The sequence below is a fragment of the Bubalus bubalis genome, chromosome 9 (genome assembly GCF_019923935.1).
Source record: "Bubalus bubalis isolate 160015118507 breed Murrah chromosome 9, NDDB_SH_1, whole genome shotgun sequence".
NCBI classification, from domain to species: Eukaryota; Metazoa; Chordata; class Mammalia; order Artiodactyla; family Bovidae; genus Bubalus; species Bubalus bubalis.
Window position 1 is genome coordinate 70147239 of NC_059165.1, and position 16593 is coordinate 70163831.

General features: G+C 35.7%; 1 protein-coding gene across 1 annotated transcript; it reads right to left on the reverse strand.

Moving 5' to 3' along the window:
* Positions 1 to 2200: 2200 nt before the first annotated feature.
* Positions 2201 to 3124, reverse strand: LOC102401007 (olfactory receptor 5T3-like). Its single transcript, XM_006043723.3, has one exon. The coding sequence runs from the start codon at positions 3122 to 3124 to the stop codon at positions 2201 to 2203; it is 924 nt and encodes a 307-aa protein (XP_006043785.3).
* Positions 3125 to 16593: the final 13469 nt, after the last annotated feature.

Sequence of the window (16593 nt, forward strand, 5' to 3'; positions counted from 1 at the left end):
CACCCTTATAGCAGAAAGTGAAGAACTAAAAAGCCTCTTGAGGAAAGTGAAAGAGGCTGGTGAAAAAGTTGGCTTAAAGCTCAACATTCAGAAAACTAAGATCATGGCATCTGGTCCCATCACTTCATGGGAAACAGATGGGGAAATAGTGGAAACAGTGTCAGACTTTGTTTTCTGGGGCTCCAAAAATCACTGTTGATGGTGATTGCAGCCATGAAATTAAACGACACTTACTCCTTGGAAGTAAAGTTATGACCAACCTAGATAGCATATTCAAAAGCAGAGACATTTTACTTTGCCAACAAAGGTCCATCTAGTCAAGGCTATGGTTTCTCCAGTAGTCATGTATGGATGTGAGATTTGGACTATAAAGAAAGCTGAACGCTGAAGAATTTATGCTTTTGAACTGTGGTGTTGGAGAAGACTCTTGAGAGTCCCTTGGACTGCAAGGAGATCCAACCAGTCCTAAAAATCCAATCATCCTAAAGGAGATCAGTTCTGGGCGTTCGTTGAAAGGACTGATGCTGAAGCTGAAACTCCAATCCTTTGGCCACCTGATGCAAAGAGCTGGCTCATTTGAAAAGACCCTGAAGCTGAGAAGGTTTGAGGGAAGGAGGAGAAGGGGACATCAGAGGATGAGATGGTTGGATGGCATCACCGACTCAATGGACATGAGTTTGGGTAAACTCTGGGAGTTGGTGATGGACAGGGAGGCCTAGTGCGCTGCAGTTCATGAGGTCTCAAAGAGTCAGACACAACTGAGTGACTGAACTGAACTGAACTGAATGTTAGAAGTAAATGCCTATTTATATTATGACAGAGCTAATGGAGAGAAGTTTTTGCAAAAGTTTACTTCATTATAATAAAATCAACAAAACAAAGTTATAGCACAATTCTCTTGCAAAACTGAATTTTTCTCCTGTAAACTTGATTCAATTATTTGCTTATTTCCTTCCTGTACAGAGTTTCAAAGGGAGACTGGGGGATATATAATTAGTATCTCAGATTCATAAATAGCTTAAATTATCCATGAGAAGCAGAAACTATTGGTAATTTTGGGAATCACAATAATTCTTGTAGTTGTTTTTTTCTTTCATGTATTTATTTATTATAATGAAGTATACATAAAATTGGAGAAGGCAATGGCACCCCACTCCAGTACTCTTGCCTGGAAAATCCCACGAACAGAGGAGCCTGGTAGGCTGCAGTCCATGGGGTCACTGGGAGTCGGACACAACTGAGCGACTTCACTTTCACTTTTCACTTTCATGCATTGGAGAAGGAAATGGCAACCCACTCCAGTGTTCTTGCCTGGAGAATCCCAGGGACGGGGGAACCTGGTGGGCTGCCGTCTATGGGGTCAGAAAGAGTCGGACACGACTGAAGTGACTTAGCAGCAGCATACATAAAATATTTTTTTCTTGCCTATTTCCTCTGGGTGGAATTCTAGTGCTGTGTTTAATAAGAGGGAGAGGGGTGAAAGTGGGCACCCTTGTCTTGTTTCTAATCATAGAAGAAAAGGTGTCAGGTTTTCATCATTGAGTATGATGTTAGCTGTGGGCTTGCTATATATGGGCTTTATTATGTTCACATATGTTCCCTCTATACTCAGTTTATTGAGAGTTTTTATCATGAAAATCTTATTTTGTCAAATGTTTTTCCTGTATCTATAGAGATGATCATACAATTTTTCTTACTTCTATTAATGTAGTACGGTATGTTTATTGGTTTGCATATGCTGCTTGGAATCCCAGGATAAATCTCATTTGGTCATGGTGTATGACATTTTAATGTGCTTATGAGTTAGGTTTGCTAGTATTTTGTTGAAGATTTTTGCATCTGTGTTCATCCAAGTTCATACAGTTTTATTTTCTTGTAGTGTATCTGGCCTTGGTGTGAAGATAATTCCAGCCCAATAAAGTTAGTTTGCAAGTATTTCATAATCAGTTTTTTAGAAGAGTTTTAGAAGGGTTGGCATTAATTCTTAAAGTGTTTGGTACACTTCACCAATGAAATCAATGGTACAAGGCTTTTCTTTGTTGGAAGCTTTTTTTATTACTGCTTTAATCTCCTTACTTGTTATTAATTTGTTTACATTTTCTGTTTCTTCACTATTCACTTTACTAGATTATGTGTTTCAAGAAACTATTTTATCTAGGTTAATGTTCAGAGAAATATGCTTAATATATGAAAAATATGCCTATTTGGATGGGACTAATAGTTTCTTTAGGGCCGCCTGCATGTCTGTGTTTCTCAGACAGTAAACAACAGGATTAAGGCTAGGTGTTACAACGGAGTAAAACACAGACACTAGCCGTCCTTGAAGGGGGAAGTAGTGAGAAGTAGGTCTCAAGTAAGCAATGCTCCCAGTGACATAAAACAGAATGATGGTAGTAAGATGAGAGGAGCAGGTGGAAAAGGCCTTCCAGCGGCCACCAGCAGAGTGGGTCCAAGCAATGGTAGCAATGATGAGAACATATGAGATGATGGTGAGGGCAAAGGCACCAAGAATAGTACACCCACCCACCACAAATCCAATTTCCTCATTGGTGTGGGAGTCACTGCAGGAGAGTCTCATGATAGGGGAACTGTCACAGAAAAAGTGGTCAATGACATTAGGCCCACAGAATTGGAGGGAGAAGGTGTTGATGGTGTGAAAGATGGCATAGAAAGCTCCGCTCAACCAGGCCACCATAACAAGCTCTGTACATAGTTTTCTGCTCATAATGACACCATAAAGGAGAGGCTTGTAGATGGCCAAACAACGATCATATGCCATGGAGGTGAGCAGAAAGCACTCAGAAGCACATAGCATTACAAATAAGAAGAGCTGAGCCATACATTCCCAAAAGGAGATGACTTCTGAACCCATGAGTGAGTTAATCAGTGCCTTGGGGACGATGACTGTGGTGTAGCACATGTCCAAGAAAGAGAGATTCTTCAGAAAGAAATACATGGGGATGTGGAGGCGGCTGTCTCTGGTTACAGCTGCAATGATGGAGATGTTCCCCAGGAAGGCAAAGAGATAGATGAAAAGGAAAAAGATGGTGCTAATGAGCCTCAGTTCAGGCACGTCTGAGAAGCCCTTTAGAATAAATTCAGTTACCATTGTCTCATTTGTCATTCCTTCCCAAGTCATGAAAAGCAGTAGTCAGAGAATATTCAAGATGGATATGGTTTTTGTGATAGTTAGTGCAAAACACATGCTCACAAATTGGTCCATAAAGATCGTAAAAAGTAAATCTGTTTCTCTGCATAGTTCACGAATCCCCCTTACTTTTCTTTTTCTTTTTTCTCTTGCTCTTTCTCTGGTAAGTCTGAGCAATAACAGATTATAAATGAACAAATAAGCATATCTGTTCAGATACTATGGTTATATACATGCATAATAACAAGTTGTGAAAACTAATGCAAAAGGTGAAATAATCGTATTCATTCAGTAATTATCCACTCAACAAATTCTATTAATAAATGTACTGCACTAGGTACAGTGCAGTTTGTGAGTTTGTGGCAGGGGTGGGGGGCACTGAAATGGCTGTAACAGAACCACTCACAGAAGTTGAGCAGATGCTATCAATATCTTAGCAGGTCAAGAGCTGGTAGTGATGGAATTGCTACGGGTTTCTCTATGAGATTTCAGTTACTGTAATGTCAAATTTTCACAGCTTTTAATAGAAATAAACTTGAGTTTAGCGTAACATTTACTAATGTTCCAAACAGAACTGTAGCCTGGATTTAACCTAGAGGTCTCTGCTAAATGCATGACTGTGTCCTGAGTCTGAGTCTTCTCTTACAGTAGAAATCTTACTAGCCTATGATCTTTAAAGTCACAATTTTAAGTCATGTTCCAGGAAAAGCATGTGGGACAGTGCCCTGAAATATTGGCACACGACTGGCCTTGTTTTAGGACCTACCGGTACTGAAGATTGACTTTGTCTGTGATACTTGAGTCTGATGGTTCATCACTCTCACTGCACCTGGAAGGTGTCATCAGTATCCTCACAGGACCTAACATTTTAAGTAAGAACAGGAAAGTGAGTCTGGAGCAAAAAGCTTTGACTGAGGAAGAGACAACCTGTTTGCCTACATGGTTCAAATAAAAGGAAAGAGTTACTCTAAGAAATGATCCCCCAAAACGTTTGTATTTAACCAATAGCAGTGCTATAAAAACCATCTGGAACCCATTAAAATTTGACTTTTTAAACATCAATTTAAATTTTCTTTTGAGTAAATCTGTCACCTCTACAACTTTTATTGTTCAAAATATAATTTTTGTGTCATTAGAGTAAATGAATTTTTAATTTGTCACTTAGTATAAAAGATTTTTAGGACCTAAGAAAAACCTCTAACATATACGAAATAAGTGTAGTTATCTCTGGTAATGAGAATTTTTTTTTCTCATTAGAATGAGTTAGAATGAATACACATTGGTATTAATATTATAATCTTTGTTGTTATCATTATTGTTTGGTTGCTAAGTAGTTTCCAACTCTTTGTGACTCCCATGGACTGAAGCCACCAGGCTCCTCTGTCTGTGGGATTTCCCAGGCAAGAATACTGGAGTGGGTTGCCATTTCCTTCTCCAAGGGATTTTCTAGACCCAGGGATCAAACCTGTGTCTACTACTTGGCAGATGGATTCTGCATCACTCAGCCACCTGGAAAGCCTATTATAATCTTACTTTTTAAATAATAAAATATTTTAAAAGTTATTTCAAGAACTAATTTAAGAATTTTGCTTTTCTAATATTTTTATTTTGATATAAAGATATGAAGGAGAAAAAGAATAAATTTTGGAGAATGTCAGTGGACTTTCCTCTGGATATTTTTGTATCCAAATTTCCCCTTCTTATAAAAACAGAAGTTATATTGGATCAGAGCCCACCACAGTAACCTCATCTTAACTCAATTGTCTCTAAAGATCCAATCTCCAAACTAAGTCACAATTGGAGTACTGGGGTTAGAATTTCAACATATGAATTTTGGAGGGGATACAATTCAACTTAAAACAGTCAATAAGAAACAAAGCATACTACAACTTATCTTTGTGGAAGAAAGATTGGGATGTCTAAGGACTGCTCATCTGGTCCAAGACAAGAAGTATAGGAAGGGTTCCTTGATCTCCATGAAAGTGACAGTGTCTTTCAAAGAGAGACAGAGAAGACTGACTTATTCAGATTAGCTTTTATCTGCCCTCCAGGATGATCCAAGCCACCTTTGCTATAAGAGTTGCTAGAGTAAGAGTGTTGTTCTTTTCCTGATTTGGGCTTCCATGGTGGCTCAGAAGGTAAAAGAATCTACCTGCAATGCTGGAGACTCAGGTTCGATCCCTGGGTTGAAAAGATCCCCTAGAAAAGGGAATGGCTACCTACTCCTGTATTGTTGCCTGGACAGAGGAGCCTGATGGGCTACAGTCCATGGATCTGCATAGAGTTGGACATGACTGAGCAACTAACACTTTCACTTTTTTTCTTTTCCTTATTTGCTCTAATATCCACTTAGTGAGAGTGATTGAAATAATGTACTTTGGATGTCCTAGGAGTGTGGCCTTAGGGTGGCTGGTTTTAGCACAGCTAATAATATTCACATTACTTAAACACTAAGCATAGTTTTCTCAACATTTAAGAAAATTATGCCTATGTCCTAAGTTTGTCTTGAGAGTCAGTAAAGTTGTGTGATCAAGCTCAATGTTTCCTCATTTTCCTAAGGAGTTTGGACACAATGACACTGGGATTCCATTTTGACATGATAGCCTCAGATTCTAAATGAGTTAGAATCAAGCAGAATGTCCAGGAGAAGCCACCGGAAAAGAGAAAACTTGCCTCTGGCACTTCTGGTTGCTTCCACTGTGCTCTCTGCTGGAGCTGACTCCTTCCTTCACTTGGACCTCTGCCTGACTCATCAGTCCTTCCTATCACCTCTCATCCAGGTGATAGAAATCTGGTGTCAGTCACTCGCATCGCAGTATAATTAAGCCATTTTCTTGGCCAGTGATGTCTGGATTTAAAACTAAGTATTTTCGTATCATTGAAATATGCTTACTTCTATTCTAGCCATTTTCAGGCATTAATGCATTGATTTAAATTATGGTTCATCAAATAAGATGAACTTGTTCCTGACAGGCCAGGGGGCCTTATTAAATTTGGTGAATCCTTGTATTTGCATAACACTGGAATGAGTGTTTTCATTATGTGCAAGACAATGAGTTTCCCTGATGGTTCTGTAGAAAACCTGCCAATGCAGGAGACTCTGGTTCTATCCCTGGGCCAGGAAGATCCTCTGAAATAGGAAATGGCAATGTACTCCAGTATTCTTGCTTGGAAAATTCCATGGACAGAGGAGCCTTGTGGGCTATAGACCATGTAGTCACAAAAGAGTCAGAAATGACTGAGTGACTGAGCACATAGCAGTGGGACAATACCAATACCAGTATATGCAAACTAGCAGATAGCATGGTTGTTACCAGGCTCTAATATGCCCTGTGGAATCAGACCAATACAGTAAAGTTTAAAGTCAATTATTTCTCAAAATACTGAGTGTACCATTGTACCTGGTTTACTTTGATCTTGATAGTTGTTGAATCCAAAGAAATAAGCTTTGGATGAGCTTTGCAAACCATATGAAGAATCACTAAAGAATCTAACACACACTGGTAATAGAACTAATAGTTGTTCTGTACTTATAGTAAACTGATTTTAGACCAGTTTCATCACCTTTCTGTAAATTTCTTCACATATCAGGCAGAAATAGTGTATATACCTTGCCCCCATTATTCATTATAAGTAGCTCAATTAGGTAATATTAGGTATTAAGAATTTATAATTGTGCATAAAACGTATCTTTCACTGACTAATTTCTGCAAACTTACTATGTTCCTGCTCTTTGACAGGAACTATGTTTGGCACTTAGCATGATCATCTCTGCTAATCCATTCCTTCCTATTTATTTTCTTCATCAGATCAGATCAGATCAGTCGCTCAGTCGTGTCCGACTCTTTGCAACCCCATGAATCGCAGCACGCCAGGCCTCCCTGTCCATCACCAACTCCCGGAGTTCACTGAGACTCACGTCCATCGAGTCAGTGATGCCATCCAGCCGTCTCATCCTCTGTCGTCCCCTTCTCCTCTTTCCCCCAATCCCTCCCAGCTAGCATCTGTTTTTATGCTGCAGTTTGCTTATTGTGAATAAAGTATTATTCCTGAGGTCAAATATGAGCAAGAGATAGTCTGGAAGACCATAGTGTCTTTTTTATTTTTATTTTAAGAACAAAAATATTTAATATTTCAAACATTTAGGAAACATCATTTATAAAAGAAATATATTATTATTTCTGCCTTTCAAGTGCCCATAATGTTTTACAAAGGTATATAAAATTATTGAATAAAATATATCTAATGATTAATACCCAATATTATATCATATATCTGTATATATACTTTCAAAGGTATGGATAAAGTAATTATATATAATATTACATATTATAATCAGATATTATCAGATATTATATATTATGTAATATATAATGTTATATTTTATGTTATTGTAGGAGGGATTGGGGGTAGGAGGAAAAGGGGATGACAGAGGATGAGATGGCTGGATGGCATCACCGACTTGATGGCCGTGAGTTTGAGTGAACTCCGGGAGGTGGTAATGGACAGGGAGGCCTGGCATGCTGCAATTCATGGGGTCGCAAAGAGTCGGACATGACTGAACAGCTGAATTGAACTGAACTGAACTGAATACTGTATTATATATTATTATTTTATACATGCCTTTGAAAAACATTGTGAGGCTTGAAAATCAGTAGTCACTAACACACACCTCTATATTTACCTATATAGTGGATGTAGTTGTCAGATACAGGTCCTACAGAAATTTAGATACCAAAAAAAATTTTAAGCTGTGTTGTCGATGAAGTAAATTTTTAAATTGCCTTATGAAGAATAGAAGAATTTTGAATAAATGAAAGTATCCAGATTCCAGGTGGAGGAAGGATGCAGGGTTATGGAGATGGAATAGTAAATAACACACATGTGTGAAGTTAGCATTTGTATAATCTGTGGATGAATAAAAGTATTAAAGGAAATCCAAGTTACCATGACTTGTTAAAATTGCATAAATAACATTTTGATTACATAATTCCAGGTTTCTACTATGTAAGTATCTATAGAAGCAACTTGAATGTTTCAACCAAAGAATATTCAAAACTAATACAATTATGTAAAGTTTAAAAATAAAATAAAATTTAAAAAAAACGAAGAATATTCAAACAATATTTTTTTTATTATGAAGATTTTCTCTTAGACTTAAAAAAGAATAATACATCTAAGAGAAGAGTAGTTACTTTGTTTAGGGGCACAAGTATGTATTTAATAATGATTTGGAAAACTAACTGTACTAATTTAAAAAGAGGGAAAAAATGACTTTTCAATCAGTTTTTGCCTTGAATGTTCTCTTTATAATTAACCAATTTAATTTGATCAAAAGTAAACTTGAATTACTTCACCAATTCAAAGCATTAATTTGTGTGTGTGTTTTTTTTTCCTGAAGACAAAGCATTCTTTGACAAAATATTGTGCTAGTCAAATTCTTAAAGATATGAATCACACAATAATAGTACATGCTTGACAGGTTTGTATGGAAGAGTTGGATAAAATCACACCTTGGGAAGCACTTGACCAATATTTGGAATAAAGATGGAGTTGAATCAGTGAGTTTTTGCTTTATAAATGTAGATTCAGTCCTCTTTAAGGGAATACATTTCAGAAAAACATTGCAAAATAAAAAATCATACTTTTCTACTCACTAAACTAAATCAATGATCATCTGCCCTTCCCCTCCAGAATGGTCCTAATGTAACTTCCACAAAAGTTGGTTTCTTGGTGTGCTTATTTCTAGATTTAATAAAATATTTATCCAGTTACTGAAAGAAGTACATCTGTATTTTGAGATGTTTAGAAGATATGTCTAACAAAACTAAAGACTCATTGTGCTCAGTTGTGTCTGGCTCTTTGCGGCCTCTGGACTGTCGCCCTCCAGGCTCCTCTGTTCATGGAATTTTCCAGACAAGAATGTTGGAGTGTGTTGTCATTTCCTACTCCAGGGGATCTTCCTGACCCAAGGATCAAACTCATGTTTCTTGCATCTCCTGCATTGGCATGCAGGTTCTTTACCATTAGCACCACCTGGGAAGCCCAAAGATTTTCTGCTTTTATTAGTTGCTACATTAGCTTAACTTTTGACATACTGTCCACCAATTCTCAACTCCAATTATCTGTAGTTTTAGTCTTATTTCAAACTCCACTTTGTGTTACTCACACTTAATCTATATTTTTTCATACAGCTTCTAATTTAGTCTATTTTTAAATATTTTACCTATCTTTTTATATTTTACATATCGCCATTAATACATTCACTTATGAAAAGAAAAATATCATTATTTTCCATACTTACTTCATTAAAAAATCCTAAACATTTAGTTTAGTATCTGTGTTTTAGTATCTTTGTTCTCTTCTTCTCCACTCTCCTTATATACAACATATACCAAGACCCAGTAAAATCAGTTTGGTTAAGCAATTTATAGAATTATTTTGAAAAAACTAATGGATGACTGATTAAGAAATAGTGTCATATAAACAGTACATAAATGAATTCTAAATGTTTTGCAATGTGTTACCTCATGTGTTCATCACAACAACCTGTAAATAAAGACATGTTATTAAACTTGATTTCTGGGACTTCCCTGGTGGTCCAGTGATTAAGATTTTGCCTTCCAGTGCAGAATGTACAAGTTCAATCCCTGGTCAGGGAGCAGAGGTTCCACATGCCTCGTGGCCAAAAACCCAAAACATAAAACAAAATCAATATTGTAACATATTCAATAAAGACTCTTAAAGAGTATAGTTTTAAAAAATTAAAAATAAACTTGATTTCATAGATAAGTAAGTTTAAAGTGTCTTCCTCACAAAATGTCAACAATCTCTCCAAAGATGGTACACCAAGTCTTAAAGTTACAAGTTTATACATTAAAATGAATAAAGGTGTACTACCTGAATGGTTCATTCTGATGGCTAATCATTGTGTTGATTTATCATGTAGATAGAGAAAGAAATCATAAGAATAAAATAATCAGAGATAACAAAAACAAAGAAGAAAGCTGTACTGAGACAAAGATGGTGATATGGATCAGATAAAAAAAATTTCTAGGGATGAAAGTTAATTATGAACAGGAATTGGAGGCATAAGCCAGAGTAGGAGCAAAGACTTCTATATGAAAGCTATAAGAAATCAGTCTCACAATCAACTCACTCAGACTCCTCAAGCTGGTAGACCATGACCTTAGATGAACGCACAAGATTCTTTCCAATCAGCTGTTGGATGCTGTAAGAAACATTCTGAAAATTTTCTTTCTCATCTGATATCAATGTGAATAAATAGATTACCCATCTCTTTCATATCAGGATCTTTTATTATTTAAACTCTGCTACTAAAATCAGTAGAATACCAAAAATCTGCAATTCCAGAGTGTGGACTACAGTTTATTCCCTAGACCTTACGCTAGCCAGAATGGATAGCTTAGATTTCCCTGGGGCTAAATTACTGGCAACATCTCCAGCAACTCAAAAAATTAAGCAACTCATACTATCCAGGAATTAGTCATTCAGCCTGTATGCATAAGAAGCCATGTTAAGTGCCCATTTATTTTTAGAAAAGACATCAAACTTGTTAACAGAAAATTTAAAATTAGACTGCCAGTATGATGTTTTGAACTATTACAACTTGTTTGACCAGTCAAATGTATTTTGCAGGGCAAGGTTTCATGAGGGCATATTGTAAAACCCATGGTTTGTCTGATGTGTGTGTGCCTAGGTAAAGCAAAGAACCGATCTAGATCATAATTTAATCACACTTGAAGAACAATTTGAACATAGCATATATATCATGTCTATGACATAGGCTCTATGAATTTACTTTCTGTTGTTCCATAATTATCACTTAGGGCAAAGTAAAATAAACTTGTTTAAACCTATACAAAATAATTGAAAATTTCATTTTAACAGTCTATTTAAATAAAAAATAATAATAAAGGTGTCTAACTTAATGGCAGCATTATTTTTAATTACTCTAAATTATTTTTTAAATACAGAGATATTTAATTATATACACACTGAAACAGTAACCCATCTCTAGGGAAGTAAAGATTTTTCTCTTTATTATTAAAATATGATGAAGAGGGACTTCCCTGATGGTCCAGTGGTTAAATGCAGCAGACTTGGATTCAAACCCTAGTCAGGGAACTAAGATCCCACTTGCCACAGAAAAACTAAGCCCATGAGCCACAACTAGAGAGCACGCATGCTGTGACTACTGAGCCCACATGCCACTAGCGAGTCTGTGTGCCTCAGTGAAAGACCCCACATGCTCAATTAAGACCCAACACAGCCAGATAAATAGGATGATCAATGGCTATTAAAAAAAAAAGAATGCTCTAAGGCCAAATAAATAATAAAATATGATGAAGGCACATAATAGAATTTTTTAAAATAACATATGTGTTATAAAGTTGCCCCTGACCATGCTCAAAACACACTTTGTCTATTGTGTTTTCTTAGCTATTACATTTAACTATTTAAATGCCAGTCAATTTTAGGCAAAGTGTGGGCACATGGCTCTAGTTTATTTCCAAAGAATAGTCACCCCAGAAACATTAATTGAACAGGCCTCTGTATTACTTTGTGTTGTTGCCTGTGCTACACAAAACTTCTGTGTACAGTCATCAAAACAATATGGTGCTGGCACAAAAACAAATATAGATCAAAGGAATAGATAGAAAGCCCAGAGATAAACCCGTATACCTATGGTCACCTAATCTATGACAAAGAAGGCAAAAATACACAATGGAGAAAAGACAGTCTCTTCAATAAGTGATGCTGGAAAAATTGAACAGCTCCATGTAAAATAATGAAATTAGAACACTTTCTAGCACCATACACAAAAATAAACTCAAAATGCATTAAACACCTAAATATAATGCTCACACTATAAAATTCTGAGGAAAACATAGGCAGAGCACTCTTTGACTTAAATCACAGCAAGATGTTTTAGGATCCACTGCCTAGACTGGCAAAAAAATAAAAACAGTTAAAAGTGAAAGTGAAAGGTTAGTTACTCAGTCATGTCCAACTCTTGCATCCCCATGGACTGTACCCCCACCAGGCTTCTCTGTCAATGGGATTTCCCAGGCAAGAATACTGGAGTGAGTAGCCATTCCCTTCTCCAGGGGATCTTTCTGACCCAGGGATAAAACCCAGGTCTCCTGTACTCCAGACCAATTCATTACCATCTGAACCAGCAGGGAAGTCCCAGAGTCATAAAAACAAAAATAAATGGGACCTAATTAAACTTAAAAGCTTTGCACAGCAAAGTAAACCATGAAAGAAAGTGAAAGTGAAGTCGCTTATGGACTGCAGCCTACCAGGCTTCTCCGTCCATGGGATTATCTAGGCAAGAGTACTGGAGTGGGTTACCATTTCCTTCTCCAGGGGATTTTCCCGACCCAGGGATCAAACCCAGATCTCCAGCATTGCAGGCAGACACTTTACCCTCTGAGCCACCAGGGAAGTCAAAGTAAACCATAAACAAGATGAAAAAACAACCCTCAAAATGGAAGAAAATATTTGCAAACAGAACAACTGATAAGGGAATAATCTCCAAAATAAACAAATAGATCATGCAATTCAGGATACAAAACAAACAGCCCAATAAAAAAATGGATGCTGCTGCTAAGTCGCTTCAGTCATGTCTGACTCTGTGTGACCCCATAGATGGCAGCCTACAGGCTTCCCCGTCCCTGGGATTCTCCAAGGAAGAATACTGCAGTGGGGTGCCATTGCCTTCTCCGAAAAAAAAATGGATAGAAAATCTAAATAGTTTTATCTCCAAAGAAGACACACAAATGACTAAAAAGGACATGAAAATATGCTCAACATCACTAATCATTAGAGAAATGTAAATCAAAAGTACAATGATGTATCACTTCACACCAACCGGAATAACCATTATCAAAATATCTACAAACAGTAAATTCTGGACAGGGTGTAAAGAAAAGGGAACCCTCCTACACTGTTGGAGGAATGTAAGTAGTTACAGCCACTGTGGATAACAGTATGGAAGTTTCTTAAAAATCTAAAAATATAGCTATCATATGATCCCACAATCCCACTCCTAGGCTATATTCAGAGAAAACCATAATTTGGAAAGCTACATGCACCCTAATGTTCACTGCAGCACTATTTACAATAGCAAGGACATGGAATCAATCTAAATGTCCATCAGTAGAAGGATGGATATAGAAGATGTGGAACATATATACAATGGAATATTACTCAGTCATAAAAAAGAATGAAATAATTCCATTTGTGGTAACAGAGATTGTCCTGCTTAGTGAAGTACGTCAGACAGAAAATTGCAAACATCATATGCTATCGCGTACATGTGTAATTTTTAAAAAGGGGGTAACATATGAACTTATCTACAAAAAACAGAGTAGATGTAGAAAACAAAACTTATGGTTACCAGGAGGTAAGAGGGGACTGATAAACTGGGGGATTGGTATTGACATATACACACGTATATACAGTACTGTATTTAAAATAAATAACTGATAAGAACCTAGTGTATAGCACAGGAAACTCCAAATTAATGCTCTCTAATGGCCTATATGGGAAAAGAATCCAGAAATAGAGTGGTATATATATGTGTATAACTCTCACTTTGCTGTACACTTGAAATGAACACATCATTGTAAATCAACTATACTCCAATCAAATTAAAATTAAAATATTCTGCTAAAAAATAGCTTAAGCTAAGCATTTTGTATATTTTTCCTATTAAATTAAAAAAATCACTCTATAGGTTTCTGAACATGGAAACAAGTATTAATGATTTTTTTATTTAGATTGATCAAAAAATCCATAAACAGGGAGAGATTTCCCAATATAGGCTATTATTTCTATTTCATAAATTACAAATCAATAAAATATTTAAATCATATGCCTGAAGTTGGAAATATTCTGTTCAGAGATGTTGGCAAACTAATTTGGTTGTTCTTATTTATATTCTGTAGTATGCTAAGATTAAATTTTGTTTGGATGATATTTATAAGATAGTCAAATATTAGGGAGAGGGTGGGAAGATTTGGGAGAATGGCATTGAAACATGTAAAATATCATGTATGAAACGAGTTGCCAGTCCAGGTTCAATGCACAATACTGGATGCCTGGGGCTAGTGCCCTGGGACGACCCAGAGGGCTGGTATGGAGAGGGAAGAGGGTGGAGGGTTCAGGATGGGGAACACATGTATACCTGTGGCGGATTCATTTTGATATTTGGCAAAACTAATACAATTATGTAAAGTTTAAAAATAAAATAAAATAAAAAAAAACCCAATTAGTGAAAATATCAAAATATGGCTTATTTTTTTAATCACAGAAAGCAAGCTATTTATACCACATGCTAATTATCTGATTAAAAAGGTAAATTCTCAACCTTAAAACGTGATTTTTCAAATTTGGGGTCATATTATCTGGCTAAATATAATTAAATATTTAAGTTATCCCTGAACTAGGACACTTTTGATCATAGCTATGCCTTTTTGTTTCCTTTCTTCTCTAGGCAAAGTTGATATAATAAAAAAGTACTGTCAACATATAACTTCCTTTTTTAACTTAATTTTCTAAAGACAAATATTCTGTGACATTGGTTTAATCAAATCCAGAAGCTTTGTTATTTTCATTAGTTTGGAAGCATAGTCACAATCATAGTATTGAAAATCTTGTCTTTATAAATGTCTGTTCGTTAACCATGCATTATTAATTCAAATCCTTTTATGCATATCATATTTAATTTTCTTGCAACACACAATATTTGTGTGAATTTTGATTCTCCACCTCTTATCCAAGGATCGGTCTTTGCCATGTTCAACAGATAACACCAACTTTAACTTCAATAAGAAATAAAGTGAAATACTACTCTGTAACCCAAATTTTCCATGGTAAAGAAAATGTTTATTGAAGCTACTTCTTATTTATACCACACATAATCAAGAGTTATTTACTCTGCACATAGTTACTTTTGAATTATCTGCCAGCATTCAATTTTATAATCATTTTCCCCCGTATTTTAAGTTACTGATATTGTGCAAAGTTCCACATATCTTTTTATATCTAGTTAAAAATTGCTCATATTATATTTCTGAAATCTAGTTTTGATTATATGGCTTTTCAGTCGTATCCAACTCTTTGCCACCCTATGGTCTATAACCCGCCAAGCTCCTCTGTCCATGGGATTCTCCAGGCAAAGAATATTGGAGTGGGTTGCCATGCCTTCCACCAGGAGATCTTCCCAGCTCAGGGATCGAACCTGCGTCTCTTACATCTGCATTGGCAGGTGGGTTCTTTACCACTATCACCACTTGGAAAGCCTCAAATCTAGTTTTAGAAGTTTCATATTAATGGAAGCTTCCATTTCTAATGGGTAGCTTATCCCTTTTTGCTATAGGGAATGATTTATTCTCCACATAAAATTATAAGAGTTATAAATTTCAATGTAGAATAGTATTGCACATCATTGATGCCTGTTTTGAAAAAGAAAAAATATTGATTTGTCAGAAATTTTACTGCTTTGTTGAAAATGACACAACAGAAAAGCTTTGATAACCCATTGCCCTCTTTATGAGACAATGTACTAGGAGCAATGAATTAATTATCAATCAAATATAATCTGTTTTCTGCAACTTATCATTATACTTTCATATTTGCTCTATTCTTTTCCAAATAGTATAACACAGACACACATACACACACTTAAACACACATATATTTACAGAATTACTACTGTAGCCTATACAGAATCATATGTTGTATATGGAGTGGAATCCGTGTGTTTACAATGCAAAAAAGAAAAAAATTATACCAAAAGTGACCCAACTTTTCATAACTGTAATGTTTTCTTGATGTACTAAGATTCATTAGATAATCTTTGACTGAGACTTCTTTATTACTTTAAGAGACAAAAATTATTTTAAAAATAATGGTGCATTTTGAAGTGCAATTATTCTTATCTGATTAGAAAATGATTTAGAACAAAATTATTGAATTACTTTTTCTCTTAAAAGTTTTGCATGCCGTGACCTAAGAACACAAAAGGAGATGCACTTAGTAAGTTATCCAAAATAATGTTTAGAATATTTTATTTCACTTGCTTCTTCCTAAAAGGTATTTTTAAATGATAAATGGGTATGTAAAAGAATAGTTAATACAGTATCTTCCTGAGTAATAAATTGACACTATGAGGTTTTTTGTTTTTTTTTTTTCTGTTTGGGTAGAGGAAGTGCATACATAAAATACTTATTTTCCAATGTGAAGCTTTAATGAGTGCAGCAGTAGGAAATAAATATAATGTATTTGACAGAAAGTTGGACAATTCACTAAAATTGAAAACAAATTAGATAAGGTGGCTAAAAGTCCTTAATATTTAATAGAGAAAATATGCCCAAGAGAATATACATTATAAATAAAGAGCTAAAATGTATTAT

What these genes read in the sequence shown, in the direction of transcription:
- LOC102401007 (XM_006043723.3), bottom strand. Translation starts at nt 3,124, where the DNA reads ATGACAAATGAGACAATGGTAACTGAATTTATTCTAAAGGGCTTCTCA.